At 30.8% G+C, this 17,612-nt stretch overlaps 2 protein-coding genes across 2 annotated transcripts; both read right to left on the reverse strand.

The window, feature by feature from the left end:
- Positions 1-1,388: 1,388 nt before the first annotated feature.
- LOC128195599 (phenolic glucoside malonyltransferase 1-like) lies at positions 1,389-3,063 on the reverse strand. The gene has a single exon (XM_052873725.1). The coding sequence runs from the start codon at positions 2,977-2,979 to the stop codon at positions 1,525-1,527; it is 1,455 nt and encodes a 484-aa protein (XP_052729685.1). The 5' UTR covers positions 2,980-3,063; the 3' UTR covers positions 1,389-1,524.
- A 7,626-nt stretch (positions 3,064-10,689) lies between these two features.
- LOC108323065 (phenolic glucoside malonyltransferase 1) lies at positions 10,690-12,562 on the reverse strand. The gene has a single exon (XM_017555396.2). It carries the CDS (start codon positions 12,423-12,425, stop codon positions 10,965-10,967), a length of 1,461 nt encoding a protein of 486 aa, XP_017410885.1. The 5' UTR covers positions 12,426-12,562; the 3' UTR covers positions 10,690-10,964.
- Between the last annotated feature and the right edge of the window lie 5,050 nt (positions 12,563-17,612).

The raw sequence follows: 17,612 nt of genomic DNA on the forward strand, positions 1-17,612 counted from the left end.
GACATTCTATACAAACAGCGACCCGATCATGTGCAGAGCCTTCTCATTATCACTTAAGAGACATTGGAATGGTATAACACTCTTTCTCCCAACACAGTGGATTGCTTCGCTACTGTGGAAAACCTCTTTAGAAGACAATACGCATCCAATCGGAAATAGGAGATAACACCGGCGGAATTGATAAATACTAAGCAGGAGAAAGGAGAAACTTTGAAGGCTTTTATGAAAAGGTATACTGAAACCGCGCAGCGGGTTAAAGAGATCGATCAATCTTTTATCATCAACAATTTGCCTTCATGTATGAGACCAGGATATTTTGCGGAAAAATTGTATGCACGACCACCAAAAACTATGGAAGAGCTCCAAGAGAGAGCAGTTGAGTTCATCCGTATGGAGGAAATGCGATTGTCACAAAGGAAGCGGCAACAAGAGGCTGATGTAGGCGGAAGTAGAAAGGATGGCAAGCGACCGTTCGGCGGTAATGATAAAAGTGAGGAGCTTCCCTAAACATTCAAGTTTCACCATTATACAACCCTCAATGCACCTAGGGCAAAAGTTCTCGAAGAAACCCTCAACGCGGAACTTCTCACACCTCGAAGGAAACCATCTCCAAGAAACGCAGATGGAAGGAAGAGTTGTCGGTACCATCAAAATCATTGACATACTACAGAAGACTGCATAACATTAAAAACTGAAATAGAAAGTCTTATTCGGACGAGACATCTCCGTAGGTATATAAAGGAAGCAAGAAACAACCTCCCCATGGAAGGATATTCGCGAAGAAGCCCCGAACGGGCGAGTAGGAAGGACGAGCGGGGGCGGGGCTATAGTCGCAGTGCCAGTCGTCATCGGGAACTATCGATTCATGGATTTATCAACTGAGGAGATACATCCAAAACTCTATAAATGTCATGTTTAAATTCAGTTTCATTTCATTTAGACTTTTGTTATTGTCTTATGCTTTCATTATGGAATAAATAAGGCCAGCTTTCAATCGTTCCCTACATTGCTAAAGAAGTTCATATTCAACGAAAAAGTCTCTCAAGAAGAGTCTGAAGCTAAAGACTGAGCGGTAAATCCCGCTCGGCAGAGAGGTAAACTCTTATCGTTGAAACATAAGAAAAAGAAGAAAAGGTTATTATTTTCACAGAAGAATCCTTTGTACACTTCATAACCCATCAAAATGAAAACCATATATACAGATCTACAAACGGTTGTGATTTGGAGAGAAAAATGTTACTGGACCACCATTTTATTTATAGAGAGAAATGATATATGATTGGTATAAATAAAAAATAATTATATCAATGATTAAGTATGGATATTTTTACTTCACTTTTTATATAAAATAGGAATGCAGAAAGATAATATTTCGGTAATTTAGACAATTGAAAAAAAGTAAATATATGATGGCGAAACTCACAGAATTTTTGAAGCAAATGCAGAAGACTTTTGATTTTGTGATAAAGAAGAAAAGGGGAAGTTTGTGAGGAGTTTCTTCAATTTCAGATATGCCATGTTGAATCACTCATCTGACAATCCTCCACGAAACAAAGTGGCAAATAGTTCCATCACTGGTCTCTTCAGAACAATCCCAACTTCAACACCGACTTTCTCATCTCTGTTCTCTGCCAATCCAATTGTTATGGCTCTATCCACCGATGCTATCTCCACCTTTGAAGGCTTTCCCCAACCAAAATCATTCTCATAAACCCCAAAACGGTTAGACCCCGCAGTTCCTAACATCTGAACTCCCTGTTCTGCCATAGCTGCATATCGAGAAGCAACTTGATCTGCTTCATGAAAAACACCCTTATCTGATATCTCTTTTATTTTACTATGAATACTTTTCGCAATAATAACAAACCCTTCTTTCTCTATAAATGCCGATGGCTTATCAACCACCATCTTCCCCCATACACAGTTCCCAAAGTAGTTTTCAGGAATTGGAGGCTCCAACCTGGCCCTGCAATCCACAGTGAACACACAAGCAAACTTATTTTTCTCCTTTTCAACTCCGTTCCAGGCTTTGGCAATGCAAACAAAAGCATAAGCGCAAGTTACAACAAAAGTCGACACTTTGGTTTGTTTTGAACAAATCGTTGAGTTTGAGTTTGAGTTTGATTCTGCTTCAACTATGTCTACACTGTCCCACTTGGACAGCACCCTATTCTTTAATCTCTCCAAATCTGCTCCCGTTAGCACGAATGTCCCTCGAACCTCATCCTCCAATCTTGGAGGGAAAGGTAGAAGCTTCAAGCATCTGCTGTCGCTGTTTTCACCTGGTATATTTTTGGTTGCGAGCTCAGCAATATCGAGTGATACGTTGAACCCTAACTCACTCGGGCTTTTGATGACTGTTCTGTCAAAGAAAGGCTCCAATTCTGGAGCCAAAGATGGTGATGACTCAGAGTAATCATCATTGGTTTTGCACAGAGAAGCCCAAGCTTTGATGAAGATAGTTGAAGATTTTCCGTCGAGGACGGCGTGGTGAGTGCTGATTCCTATGGCGAACCCTCTGTTAGGGAACAGAGTGATTTGGAGAGCCATAACAGAGGCATGAGAATCAGAGGATTCCAAGTGAGGCACCAAAAAACGTGACTCTGATGCGTCTTTAGGTGCGTTGTCCAACGCGTGGTCGAAGTCGGCTTCGGATTCTGCAAGCACCACTGAAACAGCGTCGCCTGGGGTGTACTGAACGACGGGGTTGGAAGAGCCATTGGGCCACAGGACGTTGCCGGCGAGAGGGGAAAAGTGTTGGAGGGTGTGAGAGAGTGAAGTTTTGAGCTTTGGAACAACTTGGGCGAAGAAGATGGATGGGTTTGAATGGGTTACAGGAAGGGAATAGAAGAAGATGCGTTCTATAGGATGAAACCTGAGCCATAACAGGTCGAAGAATACGAGAGGGAGGGATGTTTGGGGTGCAGAGGGAGGAGCAACAGTGCACTGTTCATGGATTTTGAGGTTGTGGGAAGCCATGTGAAGAAAGTAGAGAGGTGTGTTTCTTTCAAGATTGGATAAAACAAGGCTGGAGCTCTTTGGTTTTATGGTGATGGAGGATGAGGTGAAAATGTGTATTATTGCTGTCATAAACCAACAAATTTTGCGGGTTGATTTCTATATGTGAATTGAAACTGTACGGTTCATCTTTAAGTTCTTCTTCACTTAAATGAATGAATTTGAGAGAGTAATTAAAAAGATTGGAGAGAATTTGAATATAAATTTTTGTTGTTAATTCGAGTGAATTTAAAGATAAATAATAATAAATTTGAAAATAAATATTTTTAATCTATTATGTTAATCAAATTCTACACTAATTTTTATAAAATTTTATTTTAAATTCATTTTCACTTACCTTTAAATTCTCTCAAATAACAAAAAAAAATATGGTCAAATATTCTCAAATTCCCTTACTTATTTTCCCTAAAATCCCTTGAAGTGATCAAACCTAAGACAAAGAATCCGTATGTAATTATCAGTGTTCAATAGTGTTTCTTGAACGTTAGGTGTGTGATTTAGTTTTTTTTTTTGGTTTTTTGTTTTTTGTTTTTATTTAGTCGAATGGTTCCCATTGGCAGAGTGTGTTAAGTTGCTCTGATTTTTAAAAAAATGTAATTATGTTTTAAATTTTGAAACATATCAATTAAGTTTTTTTAGAAAAAAATTATTAACGGTGTTAATATCATTAATTAATATATATGAGTTTTTTAATTTTTTAAAAATTTTAACTTTATGAGGTTTTTAGTATGATACGTTGTTAGAGTAGGTATGAAATGTTATTGTCTTTATTTTAATTTAATTTTTTTATATATTTTTTATTTAATATAGTTTCAATTTTTATTAGAATAAATAATATCATCTCTTTACGATTAAAAAAATTATTATTTTTTTTTAATATATAATATTAATATATTTAATAAAAATAATTTTTCTTTTATTTTGCTTTTTATATTTATTATTATATCATATTTTAATGTTGCTTTCTTATTCATAAATAAATTATATAATAACATATTTTTCGTAAAAGAAGATAATATTGTGGTTAGAAATCTATAATATAACTTTTTTTCATGTTTAGATAAATACGTCTATAATACACATGTATATAATATAATCTGTTTTTAAATTTTTTTTTGATACATTTTGATTTGAAGATTCAAAAAATAAATTAATATATATTTTATTTTAGTTTAATTGCTGTTACAAAGGATTATATCATGTTTACCAAATTAAGCACATCTGAATTTGTGAAATGAGAAAGCTTAGGTATCATAATTCTGTTTGCACAAATAAAAATCATCATTCTAACTTAAAGACTAATATACTAACCAAAATATAACTAAGAGCTCTTAACACCGTCAGAAATTTAAGAATATGACAAGAATAACTATAAAAAATAATACTCAACCCATTAATTTTACTTATTTTCAACCTTCAAAATTATAAAAGAAAAATCATCTCTGATCTAATTCTCATTGTAAACCCTCGTTACTCTTGTTAAGATATTTTCTATCCTCAATTCATCAAGTTTAATATATAAACTCTACTATTTAAATTTGAAAAGACATGACAAATCCACAATTGTAAGATTATCCTAAGATGAACTACTCTGATACAAAAATGTAACATCTTAATTTTCATAGTGTTCAACTATTATAAGATATATTACATTTTTAATAAAACACAACAGTTGAATAAAAAACAGACATATAAACTACCATTACAATTATCCCAAATAATATATATATATATATATATATATATATATATATATATATATATATATATATATATATATACACACACACACACATTGTCTTACACTATAAGGAGATATACTACACCGAACCAAAAGTGTAATATAGATTTTAAAAATCCAAGAAGGAACAACGAAACGTCTTACTCTAAGTTTGTTTCAGCTTTACCACCAGCTAGGTCATGCTCACCAAAAACACCTCCTAAGCTCACACCATTAAGGTGATCATTGCAAAAGAGAAAACAAACACACATACAATAGAAAAAAAAACAGAAGGGTAAGCTAAAGTGCCAAAATAACATATATACATTTTGGAAAAAAAATATCACATTCTTAATATAAATCAAGCAATACAGAAATAGTCATATCAACCTTAAACTTTGACTATCTGGATACATGTATTGATGTCAAACTCATAGGGGACTTGTCCCGTGTGTGGTAAAACAACTTGTTCAAACCATACTACCATTCCATCAAACTTTCACACACCAAGGTTAATTTGTCAAACATCTATGACCCAAACTAGTGACCATAGACTAGTAGAACCTCTTGCTTCTCTCTACAATATAATCACTCATCTATACTTAAGATTGAAAGTTATTGAGAGTGTTAGAATTATCCCTCAATCCCGAAGTCCCTACTTCAATACATAACACAACACAACAACCATAAAGATTTTCCTATGGAATTCTTTTCACATCATACTTAATCCATACACACATCCATGTTTACCATTCATAAAACATTCATATGTATTAAAATTATACATATAATCACAACCATCATATCATGTTTCAACAACTATACCATACATCAATATTGAAATTGCATTTCATGAAGCATCATATGTACCATCGAATTCATCCTCCTTAAACATATACATAAACATGTTCACAAACCATAAATATCCATTTTCTTATGGGATAATCGATTTTCAGGCCTAATAATAGAATATTACAGAGACTTTTAGGCAAATACAACAATACCTAATGAAATAATCAATTATCAGGTCTGATTATTGATTATCATCATAATACCTACTACAAAATCGATTATCAGATCTGATAATCAATTACTCCAAAGACTTTTTTAGCAAAAGATGTAATTTTGAGGGAAATAATTGATTATCAAGTCTGATAATCGATTATTCATATCAATTTTTCACAACAACATGGTTTTCCTAATTTGGTTATCCCTAAAACATATCCAAATAACCAAAATGGTATCCTTGACATTACGATTGATTCAAAAACATGTTTATATTCAAAATTGAATACAATTTTTCTCATTTGGCCAAAAATGAAATGCATCATATCAACCACACTTCAAAAATCAATATATCATATTATACAAGTTATAAGTAATATTTTAAGTGTACTAAGATGTTAAACAAGTCTCAAATGACCTCAATACATGCTCCAAACACCAAGTTTACTTCTATATTGATTCCTTTATAAGAGTTTTATCTATCAAAACCTCATTTTAAACCAATTTCACAACTTTTTACCCATTTACGTGTATATATATATGTATATATGTATATATATATGTATATGTATATATATATGTATATATATATACATATATATACATATACATATATACATACATATATATATATACATACATACATACATATATACATACATACATACATATATACATACATACATATATACATACATACATACATATATACATACATACATACATATATACATACATACATATATATACATACATATATATACATACATACATATATATACATATATATACACATATATATATATATACATACACACATATATATATATACATACATATATATACATATATACATATATATACATATATATACATATATATACATATATAACAACAGATTAAACACACTACAAACCACTTCTTCAGTTAACCGAGTTGTACCTACAAAGCACATATCATGATTAGGATACGCGCTTAGAACCACTTAAATGAAATCTTAAATGACATATGTAGTGGAAAATTGCTCACATGCATTGAAAAACATGAAAAATAGAGAAAAAGAGTAGAAACTAACTTACTCTTTTGTAATAATTTTTTGACTGGATTATAAAACCTTGTTGCAGTGATCACTTTAACATCCTCTCAAGATGATCCAGCAGGTAGAACACCTAGAGAGAAGAAAGAGCTGTAGAGGAAATTGTTTTTAAAGAGATAGTATAACTTGAAATAATGAAATTCGTTTTATAAAATTTCTATTAATACTCTGAATATTTAATATTAAAATATTTAAGTCTCACTACTTAAGCTACACTAACCGTTTTAAAAAGACAATTTTATAAGTTCTTACAGTTTTAACTAAAAAATTATATTTATTTATTTTTAAAATTTAAGATCAAATTTTAGTTTAGATATAATCAAATTTTTTAATTTTATATTTAAATTTAAAAGTTAAAAACATATCTAATCATGTAATCAAATACTAAAATCCTCTCATGGTTATATTTTTTTATCTTATATTACTTAGTTGTTGATTAATTTAAAATACATAATATTACATATCAATGGAATCAGTGATTTGAGTCCGTGGCTGATTGTAAACCAAAAGCCAAACTAACTGAATCAAAATTTTGCTGTAGCGATGCAACTTGTTCCGTCAGACAGGCAAGCAGGAAAAATCGACAACTGCTACAAATATTGGTTAAATAAAAAAAATAATAGTATTATATGTTCATTTAGAAAAAAGTATATTTCTTGCTATTTTATTTTGGTAATAACCTTACCTATCTTGTTAGGATTCTCTGAAAGGATTGGTCCTACAATTTAAAGTTGACCTGTCTCTGAAAGGATTGGTCCTACAACCTTACCTATTTTATTTTATTTTATTATACTCAACAACTGAAGACAAAATTGGAGTAAATGCATATGTTCCATGAATCACTACTAACCACGTGGTGGAGTTTTTAGTTGAGTTTACACATGTGTGGAGGGAGTTATCACGGTATAAATGCACTAATATCTGAAAAAAATTGTTGTCAAATTTTAACCGCCAACATTTTATAATGTTTTCTATCATGAATTTTAAACCTTGTTTTGCATGTATATTTTCAGCCGGTTGCTTTATATTTTCGCATAAAATTTTAAGCCAAAAATATTTTTAAAAATATATTATTTGCCGTAATTATTAATTACAATAGATTTTCACTTTCGTAACATCCTTATCATTCATATATTCTATATTAATGTAATTCAACCACACACAAGCCGATAATATTATATATATATATATATATATATATATATATATATATATATATATATATATATATATATGATATTAGTTTACATTCTTTTAATGAAATAAAGTTTTTTAAAATGAAATATAAACAAAATCATTTAGAAAAATATACTTCAAACACCTCTATATACATATATAAAATTATCTATAATCTATCAAACTCTTTCAATAGTTCATTATTCAAAACTTTAGATTATACTAAGTAAAACCAATAACAGTTTATTATTCAAAATTTTAGATTATACTAAGTAAAACTAACAACAAAACTAGATAAACTAATACATCTAAAATATTTAATACTATACATCATACATACCCACTAATTAACTTGATGAATTACATTCAAATCATACAAATATAAATTATTCACACTATATGATTACTTTTGAAAAACTTGTATGTTGAATTAAACATAAAAAACTTTGTACTTGTCATGTCAATACTAAGTAGATTTTGACAATTATTATCAGATCCTACTTCACCTAAAAAGATTGCAATAACTCAATTCCCTTCACATGATAAAGGTAGTTCATTATAGTCTATTAAATTAGTTCTCTTTCTCAGTTAATCTTGTTATAGGAACCTCTATTGACTCTCACCACTAAGAAATCTTCCTTTATGAGAGTTAGAATATCTAGTACATAGAGTATGGATAATTTCTTCAATAAATCATTTATTCAATACACCACATAAATAAACATTATAGCACTTCTTTATTAAAAATACCTCATACATATTTAGTACATAACCATTATTCACAACAGAGTAGATTTAAGCTACTACTGAGACTCTAATCACACTTATTCTCTTCTAAAGATATCTCAACTTTCCTTCCAAAATCTTTTCTCTTTCACCAAATGACATTCCACCTTGTCCAATAATAGTACCCAATGATTTTATCAAATAACATGCTTGTCTTGATGACTTTTCTTGCACATCCAACGACCAATACCTCGAAGCTAGTTAGATTTTCTAAAATAAATTTTCGTCCAACGAGGAATTATCTCATCCAGTGACACTTCACTCGAGCAAAAATCTCACTTTTTTATCCAATGAGCTAACACTCACCTAGCAGCCCTAAATCTGCCTGAGGTATTGGCTTTCAAAATTTATTTTTTGTCGAACAACCATTTTTCTCGACCAACGACCAAGTCTGGCCTATTTATGCAAGCTTACTCAAACGAGTTATGACTTACTTAGCTAGCAAAATGTCTAAAGCTCATTGTAATCTTGCTTCTTCATTTTTGCCTAATGATTTTTTGCTCAACATGTCTACATAAACTCAAAATTATGCATAATATACTAGTTTGTGCTAAATGATGACTCGTAGAGGACTTTATCTCATTTCTCTACCAAAATAGTTGTACATCAATTCAAAATTAGACATTTGTCACTTTTCTTGCATAGACATAATACAACAAATATAATTAATGTTAAGGGTAGGGAGTAGAATAATACACAAAATTTATATTGGTTCACCTTCAACTGAGGCTACATCCAATTTCTTAAGCCAATCGTTTAAGAAATTCACTAACCAACAATTTTAAGTAGTAACAAGTATCAACTTTTTTTCAGATTACAATGAGTTTAACCTCTCAAAGTATCACGAGTCACACTCGAGGTATGAGTTTCAACCTCTATAAATATCACAATTACAAACCTTTTCAAGTTACAACAAGTATCAACCTCTCTAGATATCCTTCTCAATCTCCCTTGATATCATGACTTACAATAACAATAATAATAATCTCTAGTAAAGAAAAATAAAATTAAGCTTACAGGTTTCATTTCACACGGGAAAAGATATACTTATTTATATATATATATATATATATATATATATATATATATATATATATTTAATGTTAGTATAAATACTAAATTATGCTAATATTTTTAATAACAAACAATAATTATATTTATGATTAGGTATGATATTTTAATTTCAATTTTTTATGTAGTAATCCAAGTATCTAAATTTTAGTAAGTTGGACAAATAAAAAAAAGGGAAACTAGAAGAATGTAAAATTGAGGAGAAAAAAAGTAAATACTAATAGAACTCATTGATGTTGTGTTTGGTTTAAGAAATGTGTTTTTTAAGGATAAGCAAGTAAGTTTTGTGTTTGTTTCCAGAAATTGTCGCGGATTTAGGACAACGGATTTGAGAACGGATGAATGAAGATATAAAGAGGAAAAGACACATAAACATATACATAAATGTCCATTACTTTTTTTTTTTGTAGAATTTTAACTGAGATGTTTTTAACTATGCATGCAGTAACTGGATGTATGTTCGTGAAACAGAAATATCCTCTGCATCCCTGCGTTGGTCTATGTTCTTAGGCTATGTATATCTTCAATGAGAAGCGGTTATGGAGGAGTAGAGAGATTGGAGAAACCAAGTGTAGAGGAAACCGGTGTTGAGGTCTGCATGTAGAGGGAGGGAATCGATTTCACCACATGAGAATCCATACTGTCGGGTAGTTTGAGAGAAAATCGGTTCTCCCTACTTATTCTCTGTGTGTTTGGGTTTGAGAGGTAAATCATATAAGCTATTTTGTGTTTTACTTCTAATTATAATAATAGTAGTAATAATTATATTATACTTCATAATCATTTTGACCATAAAAACAAATTTATAATTTAACAATTTTATCTATTAAAAATAAATTATTCATCATATATATTATGTATAACCTTTCATAAATATTACATAAGATTTTTTCACTTCAGTTTAAATCAAGAACAACTACTTCTATTTTAAATAAAGAACAACTAGTATCTCCTCTCTATCTCCGGAAATCCATGTATTCACCTTCTTCATGTCTATCATTTAATAAGAAAACCAAAGAGATTTTTTGTAGCAAATGCACAAGACATTTGGTTTTGTGATGAAAAAATGACATGTTCCATTTCAGTGTTGAATCACTCATCTGACAATCCTCCACGAAACAAAGTGGCAAATAGTTCCATCACTGGTCTCTTCAGAACAATCCCAATTTCAACACCGACTTTCTCATCTCTGTTTTCTGCCAATCCAATTGTTATGGCTCTATCCACCGATACTATCTCCACCTTTGAAGGCTTTCCCCAACCAAAATCAAACTCATAAACCCCAAAACGGTTAGACCCTGCAATTCCAAAGAGTTCAACTCCCTCCTTTGCCAAAGCTGCATATCTAGGAGCCGCATTACCTATCCCATGAAAAACACCCTTATCCAGCATCTCTTTTATTTTACTATGAGTACTTTTCGCAATAATAACCAACCCTTCTTCCTCTAGAAATGCCGATGGCTTCGCATCCACCATACTCCCCCACACACAGTTCCCAAAGTAGTTTTCAGGAATTGGAGGCTCCAACCTGGCCCTGCAATCCATAGTAAACCCACTAGCAAACTTATTTTTCTCCTTTTCAACTCTGTGCCAGGCCTTGGCAATGCAAACAAAAGTATAAGCGCAAGTTAGAACAAAAGTTGACAGTTTGGTTGGTTTTGAAGAAACCGTTGAGTTTAAGTTTGATTCTGCTTCAACTATGTCTACAGTGTCCCACTTGGACAGCACCCTATTCTTTATTCTCTCCAAATCAGCTCCCGTGAGCACGAATGTCCCTCGAACATGATCTTCCAATCTTGGAGGGAAAGGTAGAAGCTTCAAGCATCTTCCGTCGCTGTTTTCACTTGGGAACAATTTGGTTAACATCTCAACCAAATCGATTGCTAAGTCGAACCCTAACTCACTTGGGCTTTTGATGACTGTCCTGTCAAAGAAAGGCTCCAATTCTGGAGTCAAGGATGGTGTTGATGATGGTGATGACTCAGAGTAATCATCATTGGTTTTGCACAGAGAAGCCCAGGCTTTGATGAAAAGAGTTGAAGATTTTCCGTCAAGGACGGCGTGGTGGGTGGTGATTCCTATGGCGAACCCTCTATTAGGGAACAGAGTGATTTGGAGAGCCATAACAGAGGCATGAGAATCCGAAGATTCCAAGTGGGGCACCAAACAACGTGAATCTGATGCGTCTTTAGGTGCGTTGTCCAACGCGTGGTCGAAGTCGGCTTCGGATTCTGCAAGCACCACTGAAACAGCGTCGCCTGGGTTGTACTGAACGACGGGGTTTGAAGAACCATGGGGCCACAGGACGTTGCCGGCGAGAGGGGAAAAGTGTTGGAGGGTGTGAGAGAGTGAATTTTTGAGCTTCGGAACAACTTGGGCGAAGAAAATGGATGGGTTTGAATGGGTTACAGGGAGGGAATAGAAGAAGATGCGTTCTACAGGATGAAACCTGAGCCAGAACAGGTCGAAAAATACGAGAGGGAGGGATGTTTGGGGTGCAGAGGGAGGCGCAACAGTGCACTGTTCATGGATTTTGAGGTTGTGGGAAGCCATGTGAAGAAATTAGAGAGGTGTGTTTCTTTCAAGTTAGGATAAAACAAGGCTGGAGCTTTGGTTTTATGGTGAAGAAGGTTGCATCTTGATCTCAAAATGTGTTTCATAAAGCAACAAATTTTGCAAGCTGGGTTGATTTCTATGTGTGAATTGAAAATGGTAAAGGGTAATAATATTCTACGAGACATTTTCGTACTAATTCTCAGTGCCTTTTCCTGTCTGTTTGGTTAAAAAAATTATTCTAATTAAATATAAAATTTACATAGAGTAAATTTTGATTAAATATAAAATTTGAATATTTGGTGTTTGATTTTTTAATCATTTTGTGTTTTTTATTTTCATAAAATTTTGATTAATCTTAAATGAAAAAATATTATTACTTTTTATATTTATTAGTATATTATACTTGAATTTTGCTCTCATACTCATAAATAAATTACATAATATTTTTCCTAAAAAAAGATAATATTGTACCTAGAAAACTGTAATATAAAATTTATTTCCATGTTTTGATAAATATAATTACAATACACCTGTATAATATAATCAAATACTAAAATCCTCTCTTAGTAATATTTGTTTATATTACCTAGTTGTTGATAATTTAATATGGTATTACATATCATTAGAATCTTTGATAACGTGTTGGTGATTTCACACCAAAAGTCAAATTAAATTGATCAAATAGAAAAAAGTTAGATTAAAAAAGTCACTTTGAAACTGTATTTGACCTCTTTACCAGGTTTTTTTATTACAATTTGGATTAATTTGATCCCAAATCTCCTTACTTCTTTCTAGAACAAATGGGTATCTCAAAACATGTTTTCTTTAATATTTTATATTCTACTATATTAATTATTTACATTACTTTTTTAATTTTTTTCCTTTTCCTTTTCATTTTCTACCATTTAAATCCATCTAGAATGGGATAAATATCTACATCTTTCTAAAATACCAATGAAAAGCAGAACTATCGATGAATACAATAAGTGACATGATAAAAAAATAGAAAAGAATGGGATAAATAATGTTATATTTAATTCTTAACGTACATACGATGACGTGAGGGATGATTCAAATTTGTTGTTGCTTGTTCCTAGGTCCGTCTCAGACGGCAAGCAGAAAAATTTGACAACAGCTGCAAATAGTATTGGTTAAATAAAAATAAAAATAATAATAATAATATATGTTCATTTAGAAATGTATATTTTTTCTATTTTATTTTGATAATAACCCTACAGCTCGTGTTAGGATTCTCTGGAAAGTTAGGTGACACAAGGCAACGTTGACCCGTCTCTTGTCGTGTGTTTTTGTTTTTCTTCCAGAAAGTGCACATTTCCACATTTCTAGTCTTCTTTTTACTGTTCACATTTTAGTCTCTTTATTGAAAATTATCAGTTTGAATTGCTTGTAATGACTGGTCACTCACATGACTAGTTCAGTGAGATTCAATCTACTTTATTTATGATGTTTTAATTGTTAGTTTAGACTCAACTTAATACAAAATTGGAGTAAAGCTTTTAAGATTTTTTATGCTTAAGTTATTATCTTTGTATAAATTTTGGAATAATACTTACATAAAAAATATAATAACAATATAATAAATAATATTTAATCTATTAAATTCTTAAAATTTAATTATATATGTAAATATAAAAATCAAAATAAATATAAATTTTGACTATTTTATAATAAAAAAAATTAATTTTTTTAATAAAGTACACTTTTTAATATGTTTATTAAACATAATAGAAATATGTGTTATATTTTTTGTATTAAATTTACATACCACGATAATAAATACTCTAATGCTTTTGAAAAAAAAAAACTTATTATCAAATTCTAACATGCAAACATTTATTAAATATTTTCTATTATAAATTGTAAACATTTGTAAATAATTCTAAATTTTTTACATGTATATTTTTAGCCAGTGGCTTTATATTTTTGTGTAATATTTTAATCAATAAATATATTTTAAAAATATATTATTTGCATTGATTAAAATTGATGTTTGTTTTCTTGAAATGAGGTTTAGAACTAACGAATTTTGATAAACTTTAATGGACAGTTAGATATATGCATCGACTGAGTAATTGTATGATAAAAATTAATCATTAAAATAAACATAGAAAGAAAATTAACCCTTATTAATAATCTTTACAACTTTTTTTCCCTATTGAGAAGAATCCTATCAGCTTATAAATAGTATAACATGAAAAAAAAATCATTAACATATGAAAAATAAAATAATAATAATAATAATAACTATATTAAATATTTACATTCTCGTTAAGAAAAAAAAATGTTCGACCTTTACTATTTACAATTTTTGATACAATAATAGTTCAACCACTGTATCACACCACACGGATCTCTATTTTCCACTCAATTGTACCTAGCTACATTCCTTTTTCAATAAAAGAAAATAAAATAAGAACATTTGGACTATTAAACAAACATTTTACAATATTCTTATTTAGAATAAATAAATTTCGTATTGAAAGCATTGTATTATGGACAGAATTGATTTCATGGATAAAAGTTTGTAGTAGATTTTATCAACAAATTTTATTAAAAAAATTTAAAATTTTTATTATTAATGGATATTTTTGTAAGTGATAGATTTATTTGTAAACTTTGTGCATAATTTATAATTTTTATTTGTCAATAAAATCATTCGGTAATTTAGAACTTCTCCATAAATATTTTTGTTGATAATCTGTCAATAAATTTTTAAGTAATTAGATATTTTAGTAATTTACAGGTAAATTTTGTGATAAAATGGATTCTAAAATTTTGTAATTTATTTTGAATTTTGATTATTTCATGATAAAATTTATGGATAAATTATGATAGTAAAATTCATAAGTAAAATGAACATCAAACTTATCGCAATATGAGAAGGAGGAGAATAAAAATATTAAATCCTATATCTTAAATCAAATTATCAGACCAATTATGATTGTTATATAATTACTTATTGACTTATCAATATTACTTATAAATATATAATTATTAGTAATTATGATAAAATATGGTCTTTGATAATTATCAACAATTTTTTTCTAATTATCAATAAAATTTATTGATAAATATTTTATTGAATGATTTTTACCATCCTTTTTCATAAATTTTTTTTATTTGTGCGGTTGTTGCACCACTTAGATCCTTTACTCCCAAACTTAAACTCATATTGCATAAAATAAAAATATAGATAAATTTGATAAGGCAAGAGACTGGTCTCTTCTTTACAAAATCCTGCCCATAAAAAGATAGAAGAGTATAGCAAAATGGTGAGGGCATCATTACACTGTGAAAAGAGAAAAAGAAGCATGAGGGTAGAATAGAAAAAAAAGAACGAATGAGGTGTAAAAAGAAACTTTTAACTAGTAGGCACCCTACATTCTGATAAAGGAGAACTAATATTTACATTTAATCAATGGATTAGTTGTTTAGATTTGTGAAAGGTGTGATTGTTGAAAGGTTAGATTAATTTATATGTGTTTCTTTGATTTTAAGGCATGATAATATGATATATAACTGTTGTTATGAATTATTTGGGAGTTGAATAAAATGCAGAGGAATTATATTTTGAAAGATCATGTGTACTGTTCACATGTTACCTTCTGTTCATCGAAACATCATCGTGCCACCTCCACTCGTTGATCTCTCCTCTCTCTATTCTACCCTTGAAGAAAAGCCCTAGGGTTTCTGGATTCCCTCACTTATTTTTTATTAGAACTGGCAATTGTTATTTTGTTTTTTCGGAAGTTCCTCAATTACTTCCAAAACACTAAATGGAAAGAATTATTTATCTTGGTCTGATGTCATTGAGATATGGTTTCTTAGCCAAAGAATCATGATTATCTTGAACAAGATTAAAGTCATCTGTCTGGTGAAAAGCTGACCAGTGGAAATAAGCAGATTTTTAATTATGTGTCATGTTATGACAATCAGTGAAACCAAGACTTCTTAGGTCCTTTAGAGCTTTTAAAACTTGCTATTCTTTTTGGAAGAAAGTTCAAAGCATCTATGCCAACGATAATCAATGACTCTATGATATGTCAAACAAGTTTGCCTCTCTTAAAATAACAGACAATGATACAATATCCTTCATGACTAAAGCCCAATATGTCGTTGAAGGACTGATGATGTTTTGGAAGTCAAATCTTTGGTGGATATGAAGAAGAGATTAGACAAATATCATATGGTGTTGATCATTCGTGTCCTACATCCAGACTTTGATCACATCTGAGATCAACATCTGACCAGTCATAAGGTTCCTTTCATGGAAACTTTGACCACACACCCTCGTCGTGTCTTAATGCCTCAAACTCAAGAAGCTCATAAACTAGTAGAACCATTTGTCATAGTTGCCGCACAAGGAAGAGGAGGTCGTGGCACTAAAGGAGGAAGACGTGAGGGTCGAGGGCGTCCTCAATGCACATACTGTAAAAGGATGGGTCACACCCAAGAAAATTGCTACTCCTTGCATGATTTTCCTTCCAAAACAACCAATATCTCTAAGGTTAAAACTACGAATTCCAAGTTCATAAAGGATGATTATCAAGAGTATCTACGATTAAAATCTAATAGGTTGGCCCAAACATCTCAATCTCCAAGTACATCAACAACTTGCATTTCTAAATCTATGAAAGATCAAAATTCATGGGTAATTCACTCGGGTGCTTCTGATCACATCTCTGGTAATCCTTCCCTGTTCTCAACACTTTCCTTTCAAGAAAAACCTTATTTCATAACCCTTTCAAATGGCTATAAAAATTCCTCACATGAAGTCAGTCAAGTCTCCTTGTCTCTATCCCAAAATTTGAAATTAATGCCTTTTGTCCCTAATTATCATTTCAATTTAATTTCCTTAAGCCGGTTAACCAAAACATTCAATTGTTCAAGAACTTTCAATACTAAATCTTTTGTTATACAGAAGTTTGGTTCGGGGAGACAGATTGAAGAAGGATATGAAGCTGAAGGATTATACAATTTTGGATCTTGTCCACGGGTGTCATGTGTTGCTGCTCCTAGTCCAACAATGTTACATGATCGAACCACATCCTCATATGTCCAAATTAAAAAAAATGTATCGTGAACTTAGTGGTCTCTAGACCTTAGAATGTGAGTCATATCACTTAGGAAAACATATTAGATCTACATTTCCTAAAAGGTCTC

Source organism: Vigna angularis, chromosome 2 (assembly GCF_016808095.1).
Source record: "Vigna angularis cultivar LongXiaoDou No.4 chromosome 2, ASM1680809v1, whole genome shotgun sequence".
In the NCBI taxonomy this organism is placed as follows: Eukaryota; Viridiplantae; Streptophyta; class Magnoliopsida; order Fabales; family Fabaceae; genus Vigna; species Vigna angularis.

Coding starts and splice junctions, on each gene's coding strand:
- LOC128195599 (XM_052873725.1), bottom strand. CDS start 2,979: ATGGCTTCCCACAACCTCAAAATCCATGAACAGTGCACTGTTGCTCCT.
- LOC108323065 (XM_017555396.2), bottom strand. CDS start 12,425: ATGGCTTCCCACAACCTCAAAATCCATGAACAGTGCACTGTTGCGCCT.